Below are 20612 nucleotides of genomic sequence, written 5' to 3'. Positions count from 1 at the left end.
TGATAATCAAGTTCCTCCCACACTCGGCGCAGCATGTCCCCATCAATGACTTCGAAAGCCTCTTTGATGCGAGCTCGCAGTTCTGGCACGTTTCTTGGTAGAGGAGGTTTGAACACTGAATCTTTCACATAACCCCACAGAAAGGAATCGCATGGGGTTAAGTCGGGAGAGCGTGGAGGCCGTGACATGAATTGCTGATCGTGATCTCCACCACGACCGATCCATCGGTTTTCCAATCTCCTGTTTAAGAAATGCCGAACATCATGATGGAAGTGCGGTGGAGCACCATCCTGTTGAAAGATGAAGTCGGCGCTGTCGGTCTCCAGTTGTGGCATGAGCCAATTTTCCAGCATGTCCAGATACACGTGTCCTGTAATGTTTTTTTCACAGAAGAAAAAGGGGCCGTAAGCTTTAAACCGTGAGATTGCACAAAACACGTTAACTTTTGGTGAATTGCGAATTTGCTGCACGAATGCGTGAGGATTCACTACTGCCCAGAGACTGTATTCTTCCATCGTTTTTCGGACTTGTCCTTAAGCTTTTTGTTGTCTCTCTCCCTTTCTTTATAAAAGGGAGAGAGACTGTATTCTTCCATCGTTTTTCGGACTTGTCCTTAAGCTTTTTGTTGTCTCTCTCCCTTTTATAAAGAAAGTAACGGATCAGATTGGAAAGATTTTAAGTAAACATGATATTAGACCTGTTTTTAGACCAACGAAGAAAATTTGTCATGTTCTTCAGTCTGTAAAAGATAAACGCGCTCCTCTATCAGCCAGTGGCGTATATAAAATTCCGCGTACATGTGGTAAAGTTTATGTTGGAACAACAAAAAGAAGCGTAAATACACGGTTAAAAGAACACAGAAGTCTTTGCCGATTAGGAAAAACAGATAAATCGGCTGTAGCAGAACACGCTTTTCAGCCAGGAAATCATCAAGTGAAGTTTTCCGAAACAAAAATTTTATCTACGACGACGAACTATTACCCACGGCTTTGTAGAGAAGCAATTGAAATATATAAACATAGGGATAATTTTAATCGGAAAGAAGAGACCATGAAACTTAGTGATATTTGGACAGTAGCACTACAGAATTGCTAGACAGTTTTATCCGTGACGAGATTACGGTCGATAGTTAAGTTTTATCTCTGACAAAGGTTATCTCTGCATATCACGTGTAACTCTGGTCACGCCCACTTTCTACGATACATAAGTCGCTCTCAGACGTCCGACCCGCCAGTCGGCAAGACTCACCGGAGGAGAAACACCCCTCTGAAGATGTCCAGCGCAGCTCTGGACGAAACGTTAGGAGCTGAAGAGTTTCATGGACCACGACCTTACATCCCGGAAGGTTTACCAGAAGATATGCCTTGACTGTGTCATTCCACCAAGCTGTTTGCTTCATCCTACTTTTACACACTACTGTTCCAAGAAATTCTTTAGCCACTTCTAGTACTGCGTTCCTGTACCTTGTCCATTCCTTTTCCAATGACTGTAATTGACTACATTCAACTAACTGGTACCTTTCTGAGATCACTGTTGGGTACTTGTGCCTGATTTCCTTATCCTGAAGTTTCTCCACTCTTATCCTCCTACATATGGACCTGACCTCCTGCACTTTCGGCCTCACAATCCCAATTTCACTGCAGATTAAATAATGATCAGTGTCATCAAAGAATCCCCTGAATACACGTGTGTCCCTCACAGCCTTCCTGAATTCCTGATCTGTTATTATATAGTCAATGACAGATCTGGTTCCCCTGCCTTCCCAAGTATACCGGTGAATGTTCTTATGTTTAAAAAAGGAGTTTGTGATTACTAAGCCCATACTGGCACAGAAATCCAAGAGTTGTTTCCCATTCCTGTTGGCCTCCATATCCTCTCCAAATTTACCCATAACCTTTTCATACCCTTCTGTTCCATTTCCAATCCTGGCGTTAAAATCTCCCATGAGCAGAACACTGCTCTTGTCCTTTACTCTAACAACTACATCACTGAGTGCCTCATAAAAACTATCCATTTATCTTGATCTGTCCCTTCACAATGCGAATATACTGACACAAACCTAATTTTCTTGCTAGACACTGTCAGATCTATCCACATCAGTCATTCGTTTACATACCTTATTGCAACTATGCTGGGTTCCATTTCTTTCCTGATGTAAAGCCCTACACCCCATTGTGCTATTCCTGCTTTGACTCCTGACAGGTAGACCTTGTATTCTCCCACTTCCTCTTCTTTCTCACCCCTTACCCGAATGTCACTAACAGCTAAAACGTCCAGCCCCATCTTACTTGCAGCCTCTGCCAGCTCTACCTTCTTCCCAGAGTAGCCTCCATTGATATTAATAGCTCCCCATCTCATTACCACTTGTTTGCCAAGTCGTATCTTAGGAGTCCCTGCCTTGTCAGTTAGAGGTGGGCCTCCGTCACCTCCAAAGGTCCGAGGCATTTTGCTCTGATTGTTGCCAGCATCATATTTAAAGTACCAGGGAAGCAGGTTGCTAGTCTTACTTGCCCCGAGTCCCACTGGGTTTTACCCCTAACGGCTGAGGCACTTACTTGGCCACTCATACGTTGCCCGTGGTTCATGAACTAGGACGTGACTACAGGAACCCACACCATGAACCACCATAAATAAAAAAACTTTTATTTTAAATTCAGTGCATTAGTGTTTGTAAAATGATTCTTTCATACAGTGTTCATTAAAAAAATGACGATCATTCCACTTGGGACCTGTGGAAGATACATTAGCTTACTTGTTTCAGTTGTAAATATTTGTCACATAATATTGTTTTTCTGACATGTTCCACATCCTGGAGAACGTCCTCACTATGGATCAATTGGAATGAAAGTAAATCTAATCTAATCTAATCCACAGTGCCAAATTTGCAACTGGTGGCCAAAACTGGGATTAATTTTTTTCCAGCATAAATCAGCTCCGCATTACGGCATTAGAATATCTACCAAGTTTTGCTGCCATACCGTAACTCAGTCCACACTAGACCTCTGTCAGCAGATGCACTTTAATTATAACGACCCGGCATCTGCAGTGTGGTTTCTGTATACGTTGTAGATATCTTTGCTTCCTGTATTTCACCCTGACTACTACATGATCGATACAGTCCAAAGTTTTACCTAACTCTACAAATATTTAAACTTAAGCCTACCTTTCAAAAGTATATCTTCTAAGATAAGTCACAGGGTCAGTACTGCCTTGTGTGTTCCTATGTATCTCTAGACAGAAGACTGGTCTTCTTCAAGGATGACTTCTACCAGCTTTTCCATTCTGTGGATACAATGGATGACAAAAAAAGTGAAGTACCAGGGAGGAGAGGAGGAGAAAACAAAATTTAGCTTAACAGGTTGAGAGAGTATATGATGTTATATCAGTGATTACAAAGAACGCAGCAGTATGACTCCACTTATCAATATGATGTTACACCCTTCTGGCCTGCTGCATGCACTGATTCAAGAAGGGTGTTATATAAAGTCATTGTATCCTCTCCTGAAGTAAGCTGCCATGATTGTTGTAACTGGGGCTTGATATCCTGGATACTGGCAATGAAACAGAGTTGATGTCTGAGCTGGTTCCACCCATGTTGTATCAGGGACAGATGGGGGAATCATGCTGGTCATGATGTAAAGTTGTGACCTGAAGTCACACCTGATGACTTCTCACACCATGACACCAGGTGTAACACCTCTGTGCCTCTCCAAAACATCAGGAGAATGGGACCTTTTCCCAATTTGTTACCATATATTCTAACAACTGTCATCCTGGATAGTATAGAAGTGTGACACATCACTGATCATATTTTGTCAATGATTTTCATCAGCAGTCTGTGCTTCTTGATTATGGCACCACCCCAGACACAGCTGTTTGTGTTGTGGTGTTAACAGCTGCTGCTTGTCTCCAACCAATGGTGTGGAGTAATGCAGAGTGTTGTGGGGAGTCCCTTACTTGTTCTCGGATGGCAAGTGCATACGTGGAAGGATTATGATGTGCTTGGTGCCGTATACAGTGAGTCTCTCTTGTGATCAGACATGATCAATCAGAACCTTGACAATGAGTACGCCTGCCTCTCATTCCCACGCAGTCCAATAATGGGCCACTGTCACATCCAAATGTCTCATAAATATGGATATGGCACGATTTGACCAGGTGGCCAAATGGAGACAAGCAATGAGGCTCCTTTCTAGCTCTGTCAGATGCTGATAATGCTGTCTCACTTGAGCACGCATCATGTAAGTGTTCTTCAAAATGATCACACAATATCTGACACTGTATGCATCTCTTTATATATTTTCCGTGCCTCAATGTTACGCTAAACATGAAAAATAATAGTACGGTCTCTCACAGGTAATTAAAAGGCTAACTGATCACATATCTGCAGAGAGGTATATGTTTACGATGTTAAACGTCTTCTGGTTGCTTCACTTTTTTGTCTGACTATGTAATTCAAGATAGTATTTTGCAACCTGACATTTATACTGCTGATTTGGCAATATGCGTTCTTGTTAGCATCTGTCTTCCATACAATAAGAATTATTACATTCTTCTTGAAGTATCAGGATATTTCACTTGCCTTATTAATCTAGTAAACTAGGTAGAATGGTTTTGCCATGGGTGGCCCTCCAAGGAAATCACTAATTCCAAGGATGTGTTATGAACTCCTAAACCCTCATCTCAATTTAGATTTTCCAGTGCTCTGTCAAATTCTTGTAATAGTATCTCATATCCACCTATTTCCTCTTCTTTTTCTCTAATATTATCCTCAAGACTCCATATACAGGGTGATTCAAAATTAATGGGACACAAAGAAAGTATTTCTGTGACTTAAGTTATGACTTTATTTCAGTAATGCACATACAGATTGGAAGGCTAACTCTCACAGTTCTTATGGACATTAATAGGTGTCTGATGTAGACTCCATTTGCAACACGGCAATGTCCATATGGTACTGTATTTCCTGATAGACTGCAATGCAGTTAACCACCCCGACTGTCCGGTACCTTATCTGTTGTAAGTTCTGTGGAAATGGAAATACGCAAACCTTGCCCTTCACACATCCACAAAATAAAAAAAAAAATCTATTGGTGTGATGTCAGATGACTTGGGCGAACCACAACATGAATGACACAGAATCTGACCCAGCATTAACAATCCAGCATTGCGGAAAGTGTTCACTGAGGTGACTCGGTATGAAGTTATGCCAATGTGGAGGGGGCTCTGTCCTGCTACAAAAATAATTCTGGTAACTTTTCTGTCAATTGAGGCAACAATCAGAGAGAAAGCATATCGAGATAAGTTATACCTGTAATGGCAGGTTCTGCAAAGAAGAAAGGAACAAAGACTCTGCGGTCGGTTATAGTGGCAAAAACATTAAATTTTGGAGAATCACTTCCACGTTCCAGAGAAGCATGCAGGTTTTTCGTACCCAGTATTCTCAAATTATAATTGTTTACTTGGCCACTTGAGTGAAATGTGGCTTCATCAGAAAACACTAGTCAGTCTGTGATACCATCTACCTCCATCCATGCTTGAATGCATAATTGTCTCCAGTTTGATTTATTGGCTGGTTTTAGTGCCTGCAACATTTGAATCCCGTAAGGCTTGAACTGTGATTTTTGTGCAATACAAACACCACACTGATGATTGAAACACATTCACTCCTCTGCTGTCATGATACATGTATTTACTAGGGCTTCTTTCATATATAGTACAAATGTTACCCACAGCTTCATTCTCAGTAGATGGCTGTTTCTGGTTTTCTTCTTGCATATGCATCCAGCCTCAAATTGCTTTGCCCATGCAGCACCATTACGACAGTGTAGCACACCCTTTTGAACCATGATTACTAATGATGTTTTTGTGTATTCTATGACGATATGCCTTTTTTTACAGTGGCTGTTGCCATTCTGAATACTTATACCAGCAATGAACAACAACAACGGTGACTTTCCATTATTTCACTGTTTCCAATGTAAACTGTGAGAGTTAACCTATCAGTCTACATGTGTATTTCTGAATTAAATCATTACTGTATCACAGGAACACTTTCTTTTTGTCTCATTCATTTTGAATCACACTGTTTACACGTTTCAGCTTTCCCTTCTTTGATTAGTACTGGTTTGCCATCTGAGCTCTTGATATTCATGCAGTTAATCCTCTTTTCTCCAAATGTCTCTTTAGCTTCCCTATAGGCAACATCTATCTTTCCTATAGTTACACAAGGTTCCATAGCTTTTCATTTGTGCTCTAGCCAGTCTATACTTTCAGTAAATCTGCTCTAGCCAGTCTACACTTTCAGTAAGTCTCAATTTTCAGACATTAGAACTCCCTTTCACTTACTTTACTTGCTGCATTTTTGTTTTCTTCTTTCATCAACTATTGGGTTGTTGCGTAAGTTCATGGTTTTTTCATCTATAAGTGAAATAAACACAACTCATGCACATAACAGAGACTTTAGTCATCAATAATACATTCTCCTTCACTATTTACATAAATCTGCTGACACTGGAGAGACTTTTTGATTCTGTAACTGCAAAAATCACATGGTTTTGAGGCAAAGAACATGGTGAACCATGTTCAGCATGCATTTTCATCCAGAAAGGAAGTTCCTGGAAGGCTGCTCAAAAGAGAGCTGAAAAGGTGAAAACCTGAGGGCGCAAGATCAGATTAATAAGGTGGGTGCAGAATGACTTCCCAACCCAACTCCTGTAAAGTGTTTTTTGTCAGTCTAGCAGAATGCCAGTGGGCGTTATTGTGGAGTAGCATCACTTCATGCAGTCTTCCTGATTGTTGTTCTTGGATTGTTTCTGCAAGATCTCTCAATTCTTAATAATAAATGCCAGCAGTGATGGTTATAGCTTGTAGGAGCAATTGGTAGTACACCACACTATCACTATTCCACCAGATGTATCACATTATCTCTTGTGAATGCGTGCAGGTCTTTGTATAGGGAGTTGTTGCCCCCCCCCCCCCCCCTTTTTGACTCAACCATTCACTTCTTTCCCTTTTGTTATCTTAAAGACACCATTTTTTTGTCATTGGTAATGATATATGGTACGAATGGTCGATGTTGTTCAAGAGCCAATTGGTGATGACCAAGCAGAGATGCACATACGGCCACCTGCAGATTTTTTTGGTTTTGACTTAGAGCACGTGGTATCCATGCAACTGATTTCTGATCCTTGCCCATTGCATGCAAATGTCGCACGACGATGGAATGGTCACATTTGCCAATTCTTTACTATACTGACATGGATACTGTGAGTAAATTTGTTTAAATGATCTTCATCAAACCCCGAAGGTCTTCCTGAATGTGAGAGTGTCACTAACGTCAAAATGATCTTCATTAAAATGAGAAAACCATTTTCCTGTGATGCTATGTCCAACGGCATTATCCTCATACATGGCGCAAATGTCTCTGGCTCCTTCCACTGCTATCATCCCTCTGTTGAGCTCAAACAGAGGAATATGTCGGAAATGTTTCGATTTCTCCACTTGGCACTCAGTTCCACTCAGTAGCTCCGAATGACAACATGTAAACTAAAATAGCAACAGTGAACTGCAAATAAAAAATGACAATTGATAAATAAATCTATAACAACCAGAATACCACCATGCAAAACAAAAATGCTTGGAACCCAGGCACCAACCCAGTAAATTTAATATATTCTGTGTTATCCCAGTATTCCTAACAGGCCTTGTCTTTTTACCTATTTGGCATTCTCCTGTCTTTATTATTTCATTTCTCAAAGCTGTCCATCCCTCTACAATTGTATTTCTTTGCCCTGTTTCAGTCAGTCATTCCCTTTGGAACTCCCAACAATCACTACTTCTTTCAATTTATCCAGGTCATGTCTCCTTAATTTCCTACACTTCTGCAATTTCTTCAGTTTTAATCTGCAGTTAATAATGTTTTGGCAGCAACTGCAGACCAGACTTCGCGAGCTATCGAGGGGTGTGCAAGCAAGCTGCCTACGAAATCCGGTCACTTGGGGTCAAAATACTGCTGGCACAACATTCTGCTATAGCAATGGACTGGATTTCCATATGCCACAGCATAACATTGCACTTCTGTAGCCATCTATTTGACAGGAGATGGGCTCCTGTCATAACATAGCTGGTCAGAGCTACTATAGTGCTTGCTGCCAGCTGCACTTTTCCTTCGACTGGTTGCTGAACTTCTGAACTACAACTGACACTGTGACAGTCACTATGCCCACTGTCAATACAATGTCAGGCCGAGCAACTTCAATCTCGCTAAGCAGCATCATCAGCTAGCTGACGGTCTATGAGATGTTGCTAGACCTGATGGTTCTGGATCTCGAGCCGGTGAACTGAGTGAAAGTCACCTCTAGGGTGTCTTCGTTCAGCATGCTGGTCGACTCCAACGGTCCTGGGACTGGCACAGGGTGCCTGCATGCCTTACCTGTTGTTCAAAGTTGTCACAGCATAAGTTTACTGGCTGCCAAGTGATGCCTTCCTGGCATCATCACAGCTGCCTCTCTAGCCACTGCTCTTCCACTGAGGCAGCACCCCACTGGCTAACATACACACCCACTGCAGTAGGGCCAAGCATGCCACTGGGAGTTATGCAAAGGTAGCACTTTGATATCTGGATGACTACAAACATTGCTGTGACAGTGACATCATCATCTTGCATGGATGTCCTGCTGAATAAAGAATATTATTACTGAATGGATTGTTCTGACTCCACGGTCTCCACAGAACTGGCAGAACATATCCCACAGTTCCCATACACGCCACTCTGAGGCAGAAGCAACCTTCATGATTAGAAGTTGTGTCTGCATTACTGATACCATTACATATGGTGTCAAAAGTGGGACAGTGGAGGTCAATGCCAACCGCAAAAAAATTTTTACTGTTTTGGATGAATTCTTCTATCAGATTCCATTAAGTGTTTTAAATTCTTTCATAAAACTTAACCCAAAAATTTAAAGTCTTTGTAGTGGTAATATTGTGTTGATACTGGTAAGAGTTTGCCAAAATAAATTTTCAGGCTCTGGACCCTAATTACACATCAGTATCTCTTTAAAGAGTATGTTGTTAATACAACTCAACAACAAAGAACCATTCTTTTCTTTTTTAACTTTTTTAATGTGGGCATACAGTATACCACCTGAGGAGTTCTCGCCTGGAGATTCAAACAGAGGACTATTTTACCTCCAAAATATTTTATCCAACAGGATGCCGTCATCACTAAATCTTACAATCGAGGTGCATGTTCTAAGGAAATATAATGGCTGTGGCTTCCCTTTTCTTTCACCTATTCACAGTATGAAGATAAGAACATATTTGTCATTCATCCAGACTTACTTCTGCAACTACTTAAAAGGTTGCTGTAACTCTTCAGAAACCTTATGTTTGTCTGGCCTCTCCACTGATGTTGTTGTACCTACAGCTGGATATCTGTATTGTAGAGGCATACAAGCCACTCTATCTGGGCAAGGTGAATGACAGATGGGGAGAGGGAGGTTTTCTATTTATCATGGAACTTCATTTATTTGAAAATTTTTCAGTGTTTTTGGTTATTTTCATGCAACATCATAAATTACAATGGCTAAATACATTGAATATTTGAAGGTTGGATTTTTTGCGTAGTGTGGGCAAAACACAAATACAACATGCATCGTGGAAAAAATGGTTTACTTGCAAACTCAAGAAACACCTGACAGTAGCCCTGTATATTAGTTATTAAGTGCAAATATAAATGCTAGATTCCACACTTCACAAATCAATTAGACATTTTCATATTTTGAATAAATATGTCAATCATGACAATCAAATGAACACTGGCAGTTTTGTTTTGAGTTGTTATCAGGCATAAAATTAATGTAAAATGGTTTTATGATCTAAATAGGAAGAATGAACATTAAATGTAAGCTGCAAATGTTATAAACAACACACTCTGAGAGGGATATCCAGATGTGTAAGAGACAAAGAAGGATGGCAAAAACAGTTATTTTTCAACTAAATACCACACAAAAAGCTGATATCTATGACATCCTTATAATGCGCTGATGGAAAGTCCAGGATTGAATAAAATATAATGATGCATAACTACTCACCAAACAGAAAAGCACAGAACAGACAAACATGTCGAAAAGACAGACAGCTTAAAAACTTATAAGCTTTCACAGTTGAGATAACCCTCTCTCTCTCTCTCTCTCTCTCTCTCTCTCTCTCTCACACACACACACACACACACACACACACACACACACAGGTGACAACTATTTAAGTCAGTCAGCATCAAGAGACAGACTGTGTGTGTGTGTGTGTGTGTGTGTGTGTGTGTGTGTGTGTGTGTCTTCTGCTCGCCTGTCTACAGCAGAACCACCTTGTATATTTGGTGAGTAGTGATATAGCCACATAAACATCTGAATAATGGGCAAAGGAGAAGGGATGCAAAATAATGACCCAACTTTATTTACTTCTAAACTATTGAACTATAGCCAAAACAGACTCGATTGGTCTGAAGATGCAAAGGACATAAACAAGCAAGAAATGTGACAATTTATTAAGCACATAAGAAAAGACAAAACTGTTCAAAACAAAAGATCAAATAGTTTCTCCACAATATTTAAAAGCAATGGTAACACAGTGTCCTTTAGATATGAACAAAAAGAGTTAAGTTAATCTGCAGCTATATTCATCCTCTGTAGGCCACTGTGAAGTGAATGGTAGAGGGCAAGTCCCACTGCACAATGTACTGGAACTTCTTCCTCTTCCATTCACGGACTGAGCACAGCAAAAATAACTGATTAAGTGACTTTGCGTATGCTGAAATTAATCTAATCTTGTCCTCGTGATCCCTATGGGAGCGATATGTAGGTGGTTCTAGTCATCATTTAAAGCCGGTCCTTCAAACTCTTGCAAGTCGGTTTTCTTGGGATAGTTAACTTCTACTTCCAAGAGTCTGCCAGTTCAGTTTATTTTGCATCTCCGTGGTTCAGTTTATTTTGGATCTCTGTGATACTTTCTCAAGGGTCAAACAAACGTGTGACCATTCATGCCGTCCTTCACTGTATACATTCAATATCCCCCACGAATCCTATTTTGTATGGGTTCCATACACTTGATTATTATTCTAGATCAGGTTGCACTAGTTATTTGTAAGCAATTTCCTTTGTAGACTGATTGCATTTCCCTAGTATTCTACCAATAAATCACTGCTTTACCTACGACTAAGCCTATGTGATCATTCCATTTCACTTCGCTATGCAGTGTTAGACCCAGGTATAAGGAGTGTTCAAATGAAAAGATATGAAATGTTGTAACGACCAAACCAATTGAAATTTCCATTTGCTGCTTTGGGATAATATAGTGAGACATCTGCAGACACGAAGGTAGTGTCATCACCCTCCCCTAAAAAAATTCCAAGCTGTGCCCTCAGCAGGCAAGGTGATGCTCGATGTCTTTTTCGTCATCCAACGTCCGACACTCATCGAATTCCTTGAACACAGAAAAACCGTTGACGGTCACATGTACTGTCAGACACACCGCAGCCTACACAACTCCATCGAGAGCAAACAGCCTATGGTGCTCACGGACAGAGTGATTCTGCTCCATGATAACATGCATCCACATGTCTCCAAGGTCACAAAAGTGTAATGAGCAAGTTCAAGTGGGAACGGCTTGAGCATCCACTCTACAGCCCTGACAGATTCATTAAGACACTCAAATGTGTGTTGTTTCTAGATTAATACAATCTGGAGTTTTGTGGATGTTTATGCTGTTTTTGTTTTTGATAGGATAAAAATGGAAGATGCAGTGACATACAATAAAGTCCTTATGATGCAAATGCATACAGTGAGTTTGTAACATGATACCTGAAAAGGAACAGCTTCCCTAAGATGGCTGTGTCATTATTACAGATTACCATCTCATGAAAGAAAAGAAGACATGCCACTGAAGGACCCAGTAAACATCAAAAAAATTATAAATATAACTGTAGTCACTAAAAAGATTGCATAGGATCGATATATTAGATTTTTCACTGCAAAAAGAAACATGTTTCTGCTTGTCAGCCATACCTGCAAAAACACTAAAGAGAAGACAGAACACATCAGCTTGTTGTAAACAGGATGAAAACTTGTACCTTATCAAAAGGTCGGCAAAGTGTAGAAATTTGTTCTCACTATAACCCAGAAAAAGAAAGAGAAATAGGTATTCATAAAAGTAGCAAGTCTTAGAACCACTTTATTTCTAGTTTATAAGGATGGTAAAAACTGTATCTGTAGTAAGAAAATACCTTATGTTTAGACAGTTAACCATCATGATGGAGTGCTTGTCACAAAAAGAATACGATCCTCACAACAGTTTCCTACCTCTTCTGCTGGACTTCACGAAAAACTGGAGACCGGACAGAATAGAATGCTCACACAATATATGATGTTGGTTCACTCACTTTGAATTAAAGTGTCAATTTTTTATGGACAGTAACAGAATTAAAGTCTTCTGGTCACTGAAAATGAAGCAAACACACTAAGAAAGCTACTCTGGTACAGAGAATGATGAAGATGGACATATCCACAGCCAGTTCTCAGACATTCTTTCACTGGTGTATCATCTTCACAGCCCTGCCTCTGCATCTTTGAGCAGTCTAAACAAATTATAAGGAGACGAAGAGTGTTCAAGGGTGTAATGATCTGCTTCCTGTTATCTATTGTGAATTAAAGCAGTAGTAACATGCTTTATACCTCCCTTTGGGGAAAGGACATTTCTTAATTATTTCTGAAGCTACTTACATAGTTTTTGATTCATGAAAATAGAGGCACTCATCGCCCTTTGCCTATGTTGAAAGATATTCATCACAATGGTTTTGAAGTCAAAAACAGTCAGTACCCAATCTCAAACAGACAAGTGTGTTTTGACACTGAGTGGAGCAGTTTTGATATTTTTTGAGAAGTAATACATTTTTCGAACTTTGCCACAGAGTTGATTTATTCTTCAAACTACTCCTAACTACTACTACCATGTGTTTCATTCTGTGTTACAAAGGTGGACACATGAGACATCACAGGTTATAGCACAATTCAAAATTTCCAAACTCTTGTTCTTTTACAGGAGACACTATTTTGACAAATCCTGGGAAAAACACATTTCATTCTTCTATAATGAAAACAGACCCATCTTTACAATACACTTTATTCTGTTTATCCCAGTCAAGATTCTCAATGATGATGCATATGTGCTCCCCATTATGTTAATTCCAGCATGAGTACAATCTACAGTGATTAAGCCATTTGTTGATAACTTCACTAACTCTCTCATAACCTACAATTAATAATGATGCAGTTTCTGAAAATGTCCACATGTCAATGAAAATTAGGAAACACTCTAAAAGCATTCAGCATGGAAACACACTTCCCTGCTTTCAGTCACCTTCTAACAAATAGATCAAACTGTAAAGACTTTCTCTCAGAGTACGCAGAAAGATGTCTGATATAAGAGATCAATGAACTTGAAAACTGAAATGAAATCTTGCTTCAAATACCCCTCATGCCTGTGTTTATCACATATTCAAAAAACATTGAAACTGAGCAGTGTGTCTTTCTGATTGTGTGAAAGAATGAACAAGTATCACAGCAGAGCTACAAAGGCTGTTATTCTTGATACAAAGGCTGTTATTCTTCATCAAGTTACTTCAGCCACTGTTGTTGTTGCAAAATGTTTATTACTACAGTCTACTGTAACTGAATGACAAGAATATCTCATTTATGATTTACAAAAATTAATGCTGCTGCTGTTGCTGTTGTGTTTATAGTTGGAAACAAAGCAGAATAAATAGAGATATATGAACATATGATTTCTTACTATCTTCTTTCTCCTCTTCCATTTCAGCCTCTTCCACATCAGCTAGAATGTTGTACTCTGGGTCAGCATCTTCATCATCATCCACTGTATTGTTCATATCTGGCACTGAAAAAATACCAATACCAGTAACATTTATACTGAGAGAGAGAGAGAGAGAGAGAGAGAGAGAGAGAGAGAGAGAGAGAGAGAGAGAGAGAGAGAACTACTTGATACTGTAACCCAACATACTCAAAGGAGATGTGTTTAAAGTGGCCTCTGAATTGGTTTCAAGCACTTTCATACAGCAATGTCTCATAAATCACGTGGCATGATCTAACAGAGATATAATTACACCATAATTGTCTGCATAAATGAAGAAGAGTTCATGCAAAAAAGAAAATGAGCTATCTTAATTCTACGGGTCACCAGAGTAGAATGTGTCAGCACTGCCAAATTATCCTCCTGACTCAAAAATACTAAAATTTATGGACACTTAACATCACAATCTGAGCCCAGGACAGAAATCTGCTAAAGATTTATAACAGTTCAATGACCATAATTGGATCAAATTATATAAACATAAGGAAAAAACACTTCAATCAGCCACAATTTCATCAAATGAAGAATGGAAATATAAAATGTTCTAAGTGCCATTTCTTCACAAAACGTATTGTGTTCTCAGAGCTCTTTGGCATTTCTGTAGGCTTTATCCAAGTGTTAAATCATGAAGAGAATGTTTCAGTTATTCATTGTTGGATTAGCATTGGGCTTTGTGTAAAGCAGTGCTTCCCTCTGGAGATCCACATGTCATGCACCAAAGTCACCTCCCTTTAATTTAGGATGGTATGAAGAGAGAACATACAAGTGTTGGAGTGACTACAGCTTTTTAAGGTGCGACAGAAATTTTGCGACTATAGAGAAACAAAGAAAGGTAAATAAGGCCTTTCTCTGCACAATTTACACCTGATTGTTAAGTCAAGTAAAGCTATGAACCAATTCCATCTACATCTACTGCATACACACACTGCAAATCATGCTGGAAAGTATGTTGTACCCAGTGGTGGCTTGTGCTAAATTTTACCTGTGTGCGCTGCAATATGGTGGCCTATAGCCTTTTGACTTCAAGGATAGCACTCATAATTAAATTGAATATATTAATTTTACACATATAAACTGAACTGTTTAAATACATTTAAATTTTATAATTAGCCATTTAACATTGCATGGACTAAAACAAAACAAAAGAACAAAGACTTGGAACCAGAGGGAATTGAAGCCCAGCCACCAAATTACCAACCTCTGCTCATAACCACTCAACTATCATGCTGTTCTAAGTTCTCCCTCTCAAAATTTCCTCATATTATATTTGTAAATCTTTAGAGGGCGTTTTACCTTTTCCTATAGTTCTCACTAGAAACATCCTAGGAACTTGAAAGGAGCATCTACCAACTTTTTTTCACATAGGTTGAGCTGAATTGGTGTACTTTGTCCCACACTCTCCTGTCTTTAGATTTACATTTGGAGATCTACCTAACTCTTTAAATCTCACTTTCTCCTCCTAATATCTACCAGAAAGGGGCCTCTTTAGTAGATCAACAACAGAAAACACTTTCTTACTAAAAAAAAAAAAAAAGGCGGTGTTTTCCACATTAGCTGCATTAATTTTACTTGTTCACAGTTAGTTTCAGCTTACTAGGCCATTCTAAAGTGATTTTGTGGTTCTACAATAGAAAACTATGTCTTATATATTGAAATATCAGTATTTTGAAATTTGTGTTTTCTACTCGTTTTGGTTCACAAATGCTGTCTTGTTGGTTTGACAGCTTGACATTCACAAAGGTTGAAACTAGTCATGAACAAACAAAATTAAGACAGCAAAACTGGATAATGCCACCTTCTTTTAATAAATTCATTTCTGTGGTACTCACTTTGGAAAAAATCTTCCCTACTAAATTTGCTCATATACTCGTCTTTTTTTATAATTATCTATAGGCTTTTGAATAACAAGGGCAGTAATCATAACTAAATAGAATATATTAATTTCATGTATTTAAATCAAATTGTTTAAATATATTTAAAAATTGTAATTAATTGTTTAAAATTGTGAGGAATAAAATAAAAATGTTGGTAGCATCAGTAATCGAAACCTGGTCAACAAATTACCAGACAGCTCAGGTAACCACTTGCCCACGAAGCCATTACTGCAACCGCTCCTCAAAAAACCCTTATACTCTATGCCTGCACATTATGTTGCAAGCAATTTCAAAGAAAAATGCTGGTCTAGTGCTGCAAGCAATCTTGCACTCAAAGCACCAGCAGAGATGATGTTACATCAGAGCATGCCCAGTCAAAAAAAGACAGCTGTGTCCCTTGTCTGAGTTGACTGTAGTGCAGCTGACAATCATTTCAGCACTCAGCACTGATGTCTAATTATCATGGAGAGAGCACTACAATAAAAGTTTTCATCCATTTTATTTGCATAATAGCATGCATTTGAAGAGAAGTGGGGAAATTTTAGTGCAATTTCGGTTCGCATTTGAAGAGAGATGGTGTAATTTTAGTGCAATATTTACAGTATGCTGTAGCACATTAGCACATGATAACTGGCCACCACTGGCTGTGCTGCTACTAGTAATTTCCCTTGCTGTTCCAATCACAAATAGAATAAGGGGAAAAATGATTGTCTATATGCCTCTGTAGGTTTAATAACGAATAAAAAAATAGGAATGTGGGTAAGCTACTACAAACAGCATAGTGAACGCATTATTGTGGCCAAGACAGACACGAAGCCCATGCCTACTACAGTAGTACAAGTTTATATGCCAACTAGCTCTGCAGATGATGAAGAAATTGAAGAAATGTATGATGAAATAAAACAAATTATTCAGATAGTGAAGGGATACGAAAATTTAATAGTCATGGGTGACTGGAATTCAGTAGTAGGAAAAGGGAGAGAAGGAAACCTAGTAGCTGAATATGGAATGGGAGTAAGGAATGAAAGAGGAAGCTGCCTGGTAGAATTTTGCACAGATCATAGAACACTTGGTTCAAGAATCATAAAAGAAGGTTGTATACATGGAAGAAGCCTGGAGATACTGACAGGTTTCAGACAGATTATATAATGGTAAGACAGAGATTTAGGAACCAGGTTTTAAACCGTAAGACATTTCCAGGGGCAGATGTGGACTCTGGCCACAATCTATTGGTTATGAACTGTAGATTAAAACTGAAGAAACTGCAAAAAAGGTGGGAATTTAAGGAGATGGGACCTGGATAAACTGACGAAACCAGAGGTTGCACAGAGTTTCAGGGAGAGCATAAGGGAACAATTGACAGGAATGGGGAAAAGAAATACAGTAGAAGAAGAATGGGTAGCTTTGAGGGATGAAGTAGTGAAGGCAGCAGAGGATCAAATAGGTAAAAAGACGAGGGCTAGTAGAAATCCTTGGGTAACAGAAGAAATATTGAATTTAATTGATGAAAGGAGAAAATATAAAAATGCAATAAATGAAGCAGGCAAAAAGGAATACAAACGTCTCAAAAATGAGATCGACAGTGCAAAATGGCTAAGCAGGGATGGCTAGAGGACAAATGTAAGGATGTAGAGGCTTATCTCACTAGGGGTAAGATAGATCCTGCCTACAGGAAAATTAAAGAGACCTTTGGAGAAAAGAGAACCACTTGTATGGATATCAAGAGCTCAGATGGAAACCCAGTTCTAAGCAAAGAAGGGAAAGCAGAAAGGTGGAAGGAGTATACAGAGGGTCTATACAAGGGCGATGTACTTGAGGACAATATTAAGGAAATGGAAGAGGATGTAGATGAAGATGAAATGGGAGATAAGATACTGCGTGAAGAGTTTGACAGAGCACTGAAAGACCTGAGACGAAACAAGGCCCCGGGAGTAGATAACATTCCATTAGAACTACTGACAGCCTTGGGAGAGCCAGTCCTGACAAAACTCTACCATCTGGTGAGCAAGATGTATGAGACAGGCGAAATATCCTCAGACTTCAAGAAGAATATAATAATTCCAATCCCAAAGAAAGCAGGTGTTGACAGATGTGAAAATTACTGAACTATCAGTTTAATAAGTCATGGCTGCAAAATACTAACGCAAATTCTTTACAGACGAATGGAAAAACTAGTAGAAGCTGAGCTCGGGGAAGATCAGTTTGGATTCCGTAGAAATATTGGAACACATGAGGCAATACTGACCCTACGACTTATCTTAGAAGAAAAATTAAGGAAAGGAAAACCTACGTTTCTAGCATTTGTAGACTTAGAGAAACAGAAGCTGAATCTGGAAACTGTGTGGAAGGAAATATAATGAGGAGACAATGGCAAATGAAGAATTTTAGGAATAAGACAAGTTATATAAGCAAAAAGTGCAAACGGCAAGTATGTGGTTCTTGATCAAAGGACATAACTAAGAACACTACTAAAGATGTGTAATCACATCAGTGAGTGCAAATAAACTGAAGAAAGAGTCAGGCACTATTTTACAAATATGTTGTGATATGTGGATTTGGCAAACAGATATCATGATTATAAGTGCTCTACTTAAAATATTACAGTAATTAATTTTATAATAATGAGTACACAATAAATACATCAGCTTCTTTACTAAAAGAATTTGAATAAAAACTGTGTTCGTTAATTAGAAAAAACGTCTCTAAAAACTCATTCTTGTATGTAATACATGGAAAAAACATTAAGTTTGAGAAAAATTATATAATTCATCTTATTTTAGTTTTATAAACCTAAAATACACATTTGAAACAGTGATAATGAGAACAAAAATAATAACTTTCATATAGCGGTCAAACTGACCGCGCATCATTGGTTCTAGGTATATACATTATGTTGTTGTTGTGGTCTTCAGTCCTGAGACTGGTTTGATGCAGCTCTCCATGCTACTCTATCCTGTGCAAGCTTCTTCATCTCCCAGTACCTACTGCAACCTACATATTCTAAATCTGCTTAGTGTATTCATCTCTTGGTCTCCCTCTACGATTTTTACCCTCCACGCTGCCCTCCAATACTAAATTGGTGATCCCTCGATGTCTCAGAACGTGTCCTACCAACCGATCCCTTCTTCTAGTCAAGTTGTGCCACTAACTTCTCTTCTCCCCAATCCTATTCAACACCTCCTCATTAGTTATGTGATCTACCCAACTAATCTTCAGTATTCTTCTGTAGCACCACATTTCAAAAGCTTCTATTCTCTTCTTGTCTAAACTATTTATCGTCCATGTTTAACTTCCATACATGTCTACACTCCATACAAATACTTTCAGAAACGACTTCCTGACACTTAAATCTATACTCAATGTTAACAAATTTCTCTTCTTCAGAAACCCTTTCCTTCCCATTGCCAGCCTACATTTTATATCCTCTCTACTTCGACCATCATCAGTTATTTTGCTCCCCCAATAGCAAAACTCCTTTACTACTTTAAGTGTCTCATTTCCTAATCTAATACCCTCAGCATCACCTGACTTAATTCGACTACATTCCATTATCCTCGTTTTGCTTTTGTTGATGTTCATCTTCTATCCTCCTTTCAAGACACTATCCATTCCATTCAACTGCTCTTCCAAGTCCTTTGCTGTCTCTGACAGAATTACAATGTGATCTGCGAACCTCAAATATTTTATTTCTTCTCCATGGATTTTAATACCTACTCCAAATTTTTCTTTTGTTTCCTTCACTGCTTGCTCAATATACAGATTGAATAACATCGGGGAGAGGCTACAACCCGGTCTCACTCCCTTCTCAACCACTGCTTCCCTTTCATGCACCTCAACTCTTATAACTGCCATTTGGTTTCTATACAAATTGTAAATAGCCTCTTGCTCCCTATATTTTACCCCTGCCACCTTCAGAATTTGAAATGTCAAAAGCTTTCTCTAAGTCTACAAATGCTAGAAACGTACGCTTGCCTCTCCTTAATCTAGCTTCTAAGATAAGTCGTAGGGTCAGTATTGCCTCACGTGTTCGAATATTTCTACGGAATCCAAACTGATCTTCCCCGAGGTCGGCTTCTATCAGTTTTTCCATTCGTCTGTAAAGAATTCGCGTTAGTATTTTGCAGCTGTGGCTTATTAAACTGATATTTCGGTAATTTTCACATCTGTCAACACCTGCTTTCTTTGGGATTGGAATTATTATATTCTTCTTGAAGTATGAGGGTATTTCGCTTGTCTCATACATCTTTCTCACCAGATGGTAGAGTTTTGTCAGGACTGGCTCTCCCAAGGCTGTCAGTAGTTCTAATGGAATGTTATCTACTCCCGGGGCCTTGTTCCGATTCAGGTTTTTCAGTGCTATGTCAAACTCTCCACGCAGTGTCATATCTCCCATTTCATCTTCATCTACGTCCTCTTCCATTTCCATAATATTGTCCTCAAGTAAATTGCCCTTGTATAGACCCTCTATATACTCCTTCCATCTTTCTGCTTTCCCTTCTCTGCTTAGAACTGGGTTTCCATCTGAGCTCTTAATATTCATACAAGTGGTTCTCTTTTCTCCAAAGGTCTCTTTAATTTTCCTGTAGGCAGGATCTATCTTACCCCTAGTGAGATAAGCCTCTACATCCTTACATTTATCCTCTAGCCATCCCTGCTTAGCCATTTTGCACTTCCTGTCGATCTCATTTTTGGGACGTTTGTATTTCATTTTCCCTGCTTCCCTTACTCCATTTTTGTATTTTCTCCTTTCATCAATTAAATTCAATATTTCTTCTGTTACCCAAGGATTTCTACTAGCACTCGTTTTTTTACCTA

The 20612-nt window shown here is 39.0% G+C and overlaps 1 protein-coding gene across 2 annotated transcripts in view; it reads right to left on the bottom strand.

Annotated features, from left to right (window-relative positions):
- Nucleotides 1-20612, bottom strand: part of LOC124795441 (GON-4-like protein) — a 180253-nt gene that overhangs the window by 80772 nt on the left and 78869 nt on the right. For both annotated transcript variants that reach the window (XM_047259464.1, XM_047259465.1), the window contains exon 7: nucleotides 13846-13950. In XM_047259464.1, the coding sequence (XP_047115420.1) occupies nucleotides 13846-13950 (105 nt within the window). The remainder of the gene's footprint in view (nucleotides 1-13845; nucleotides 13951-20612) is intronic.

The sequence above is a fragment of the Schistocerca piceifrons genome, chromosome 4, assembly GCF_021461385.2.
Source record: "Schistocerca piceifrons isolate TAMUIC-IGC-003096 chromosome 4, iqSchPice1.1, whole genome shotgun sequence".
Classification (NCBI taxonomy): Eukaryota; Metazoa; Arthropoda; class Insecta; order Orthoptera; family Acrididae; genus Schistocerca; species Schistocerca piceifrons.
This window is presented reverse-complemented; position numbering and strand designations above follow the sequence as displayed.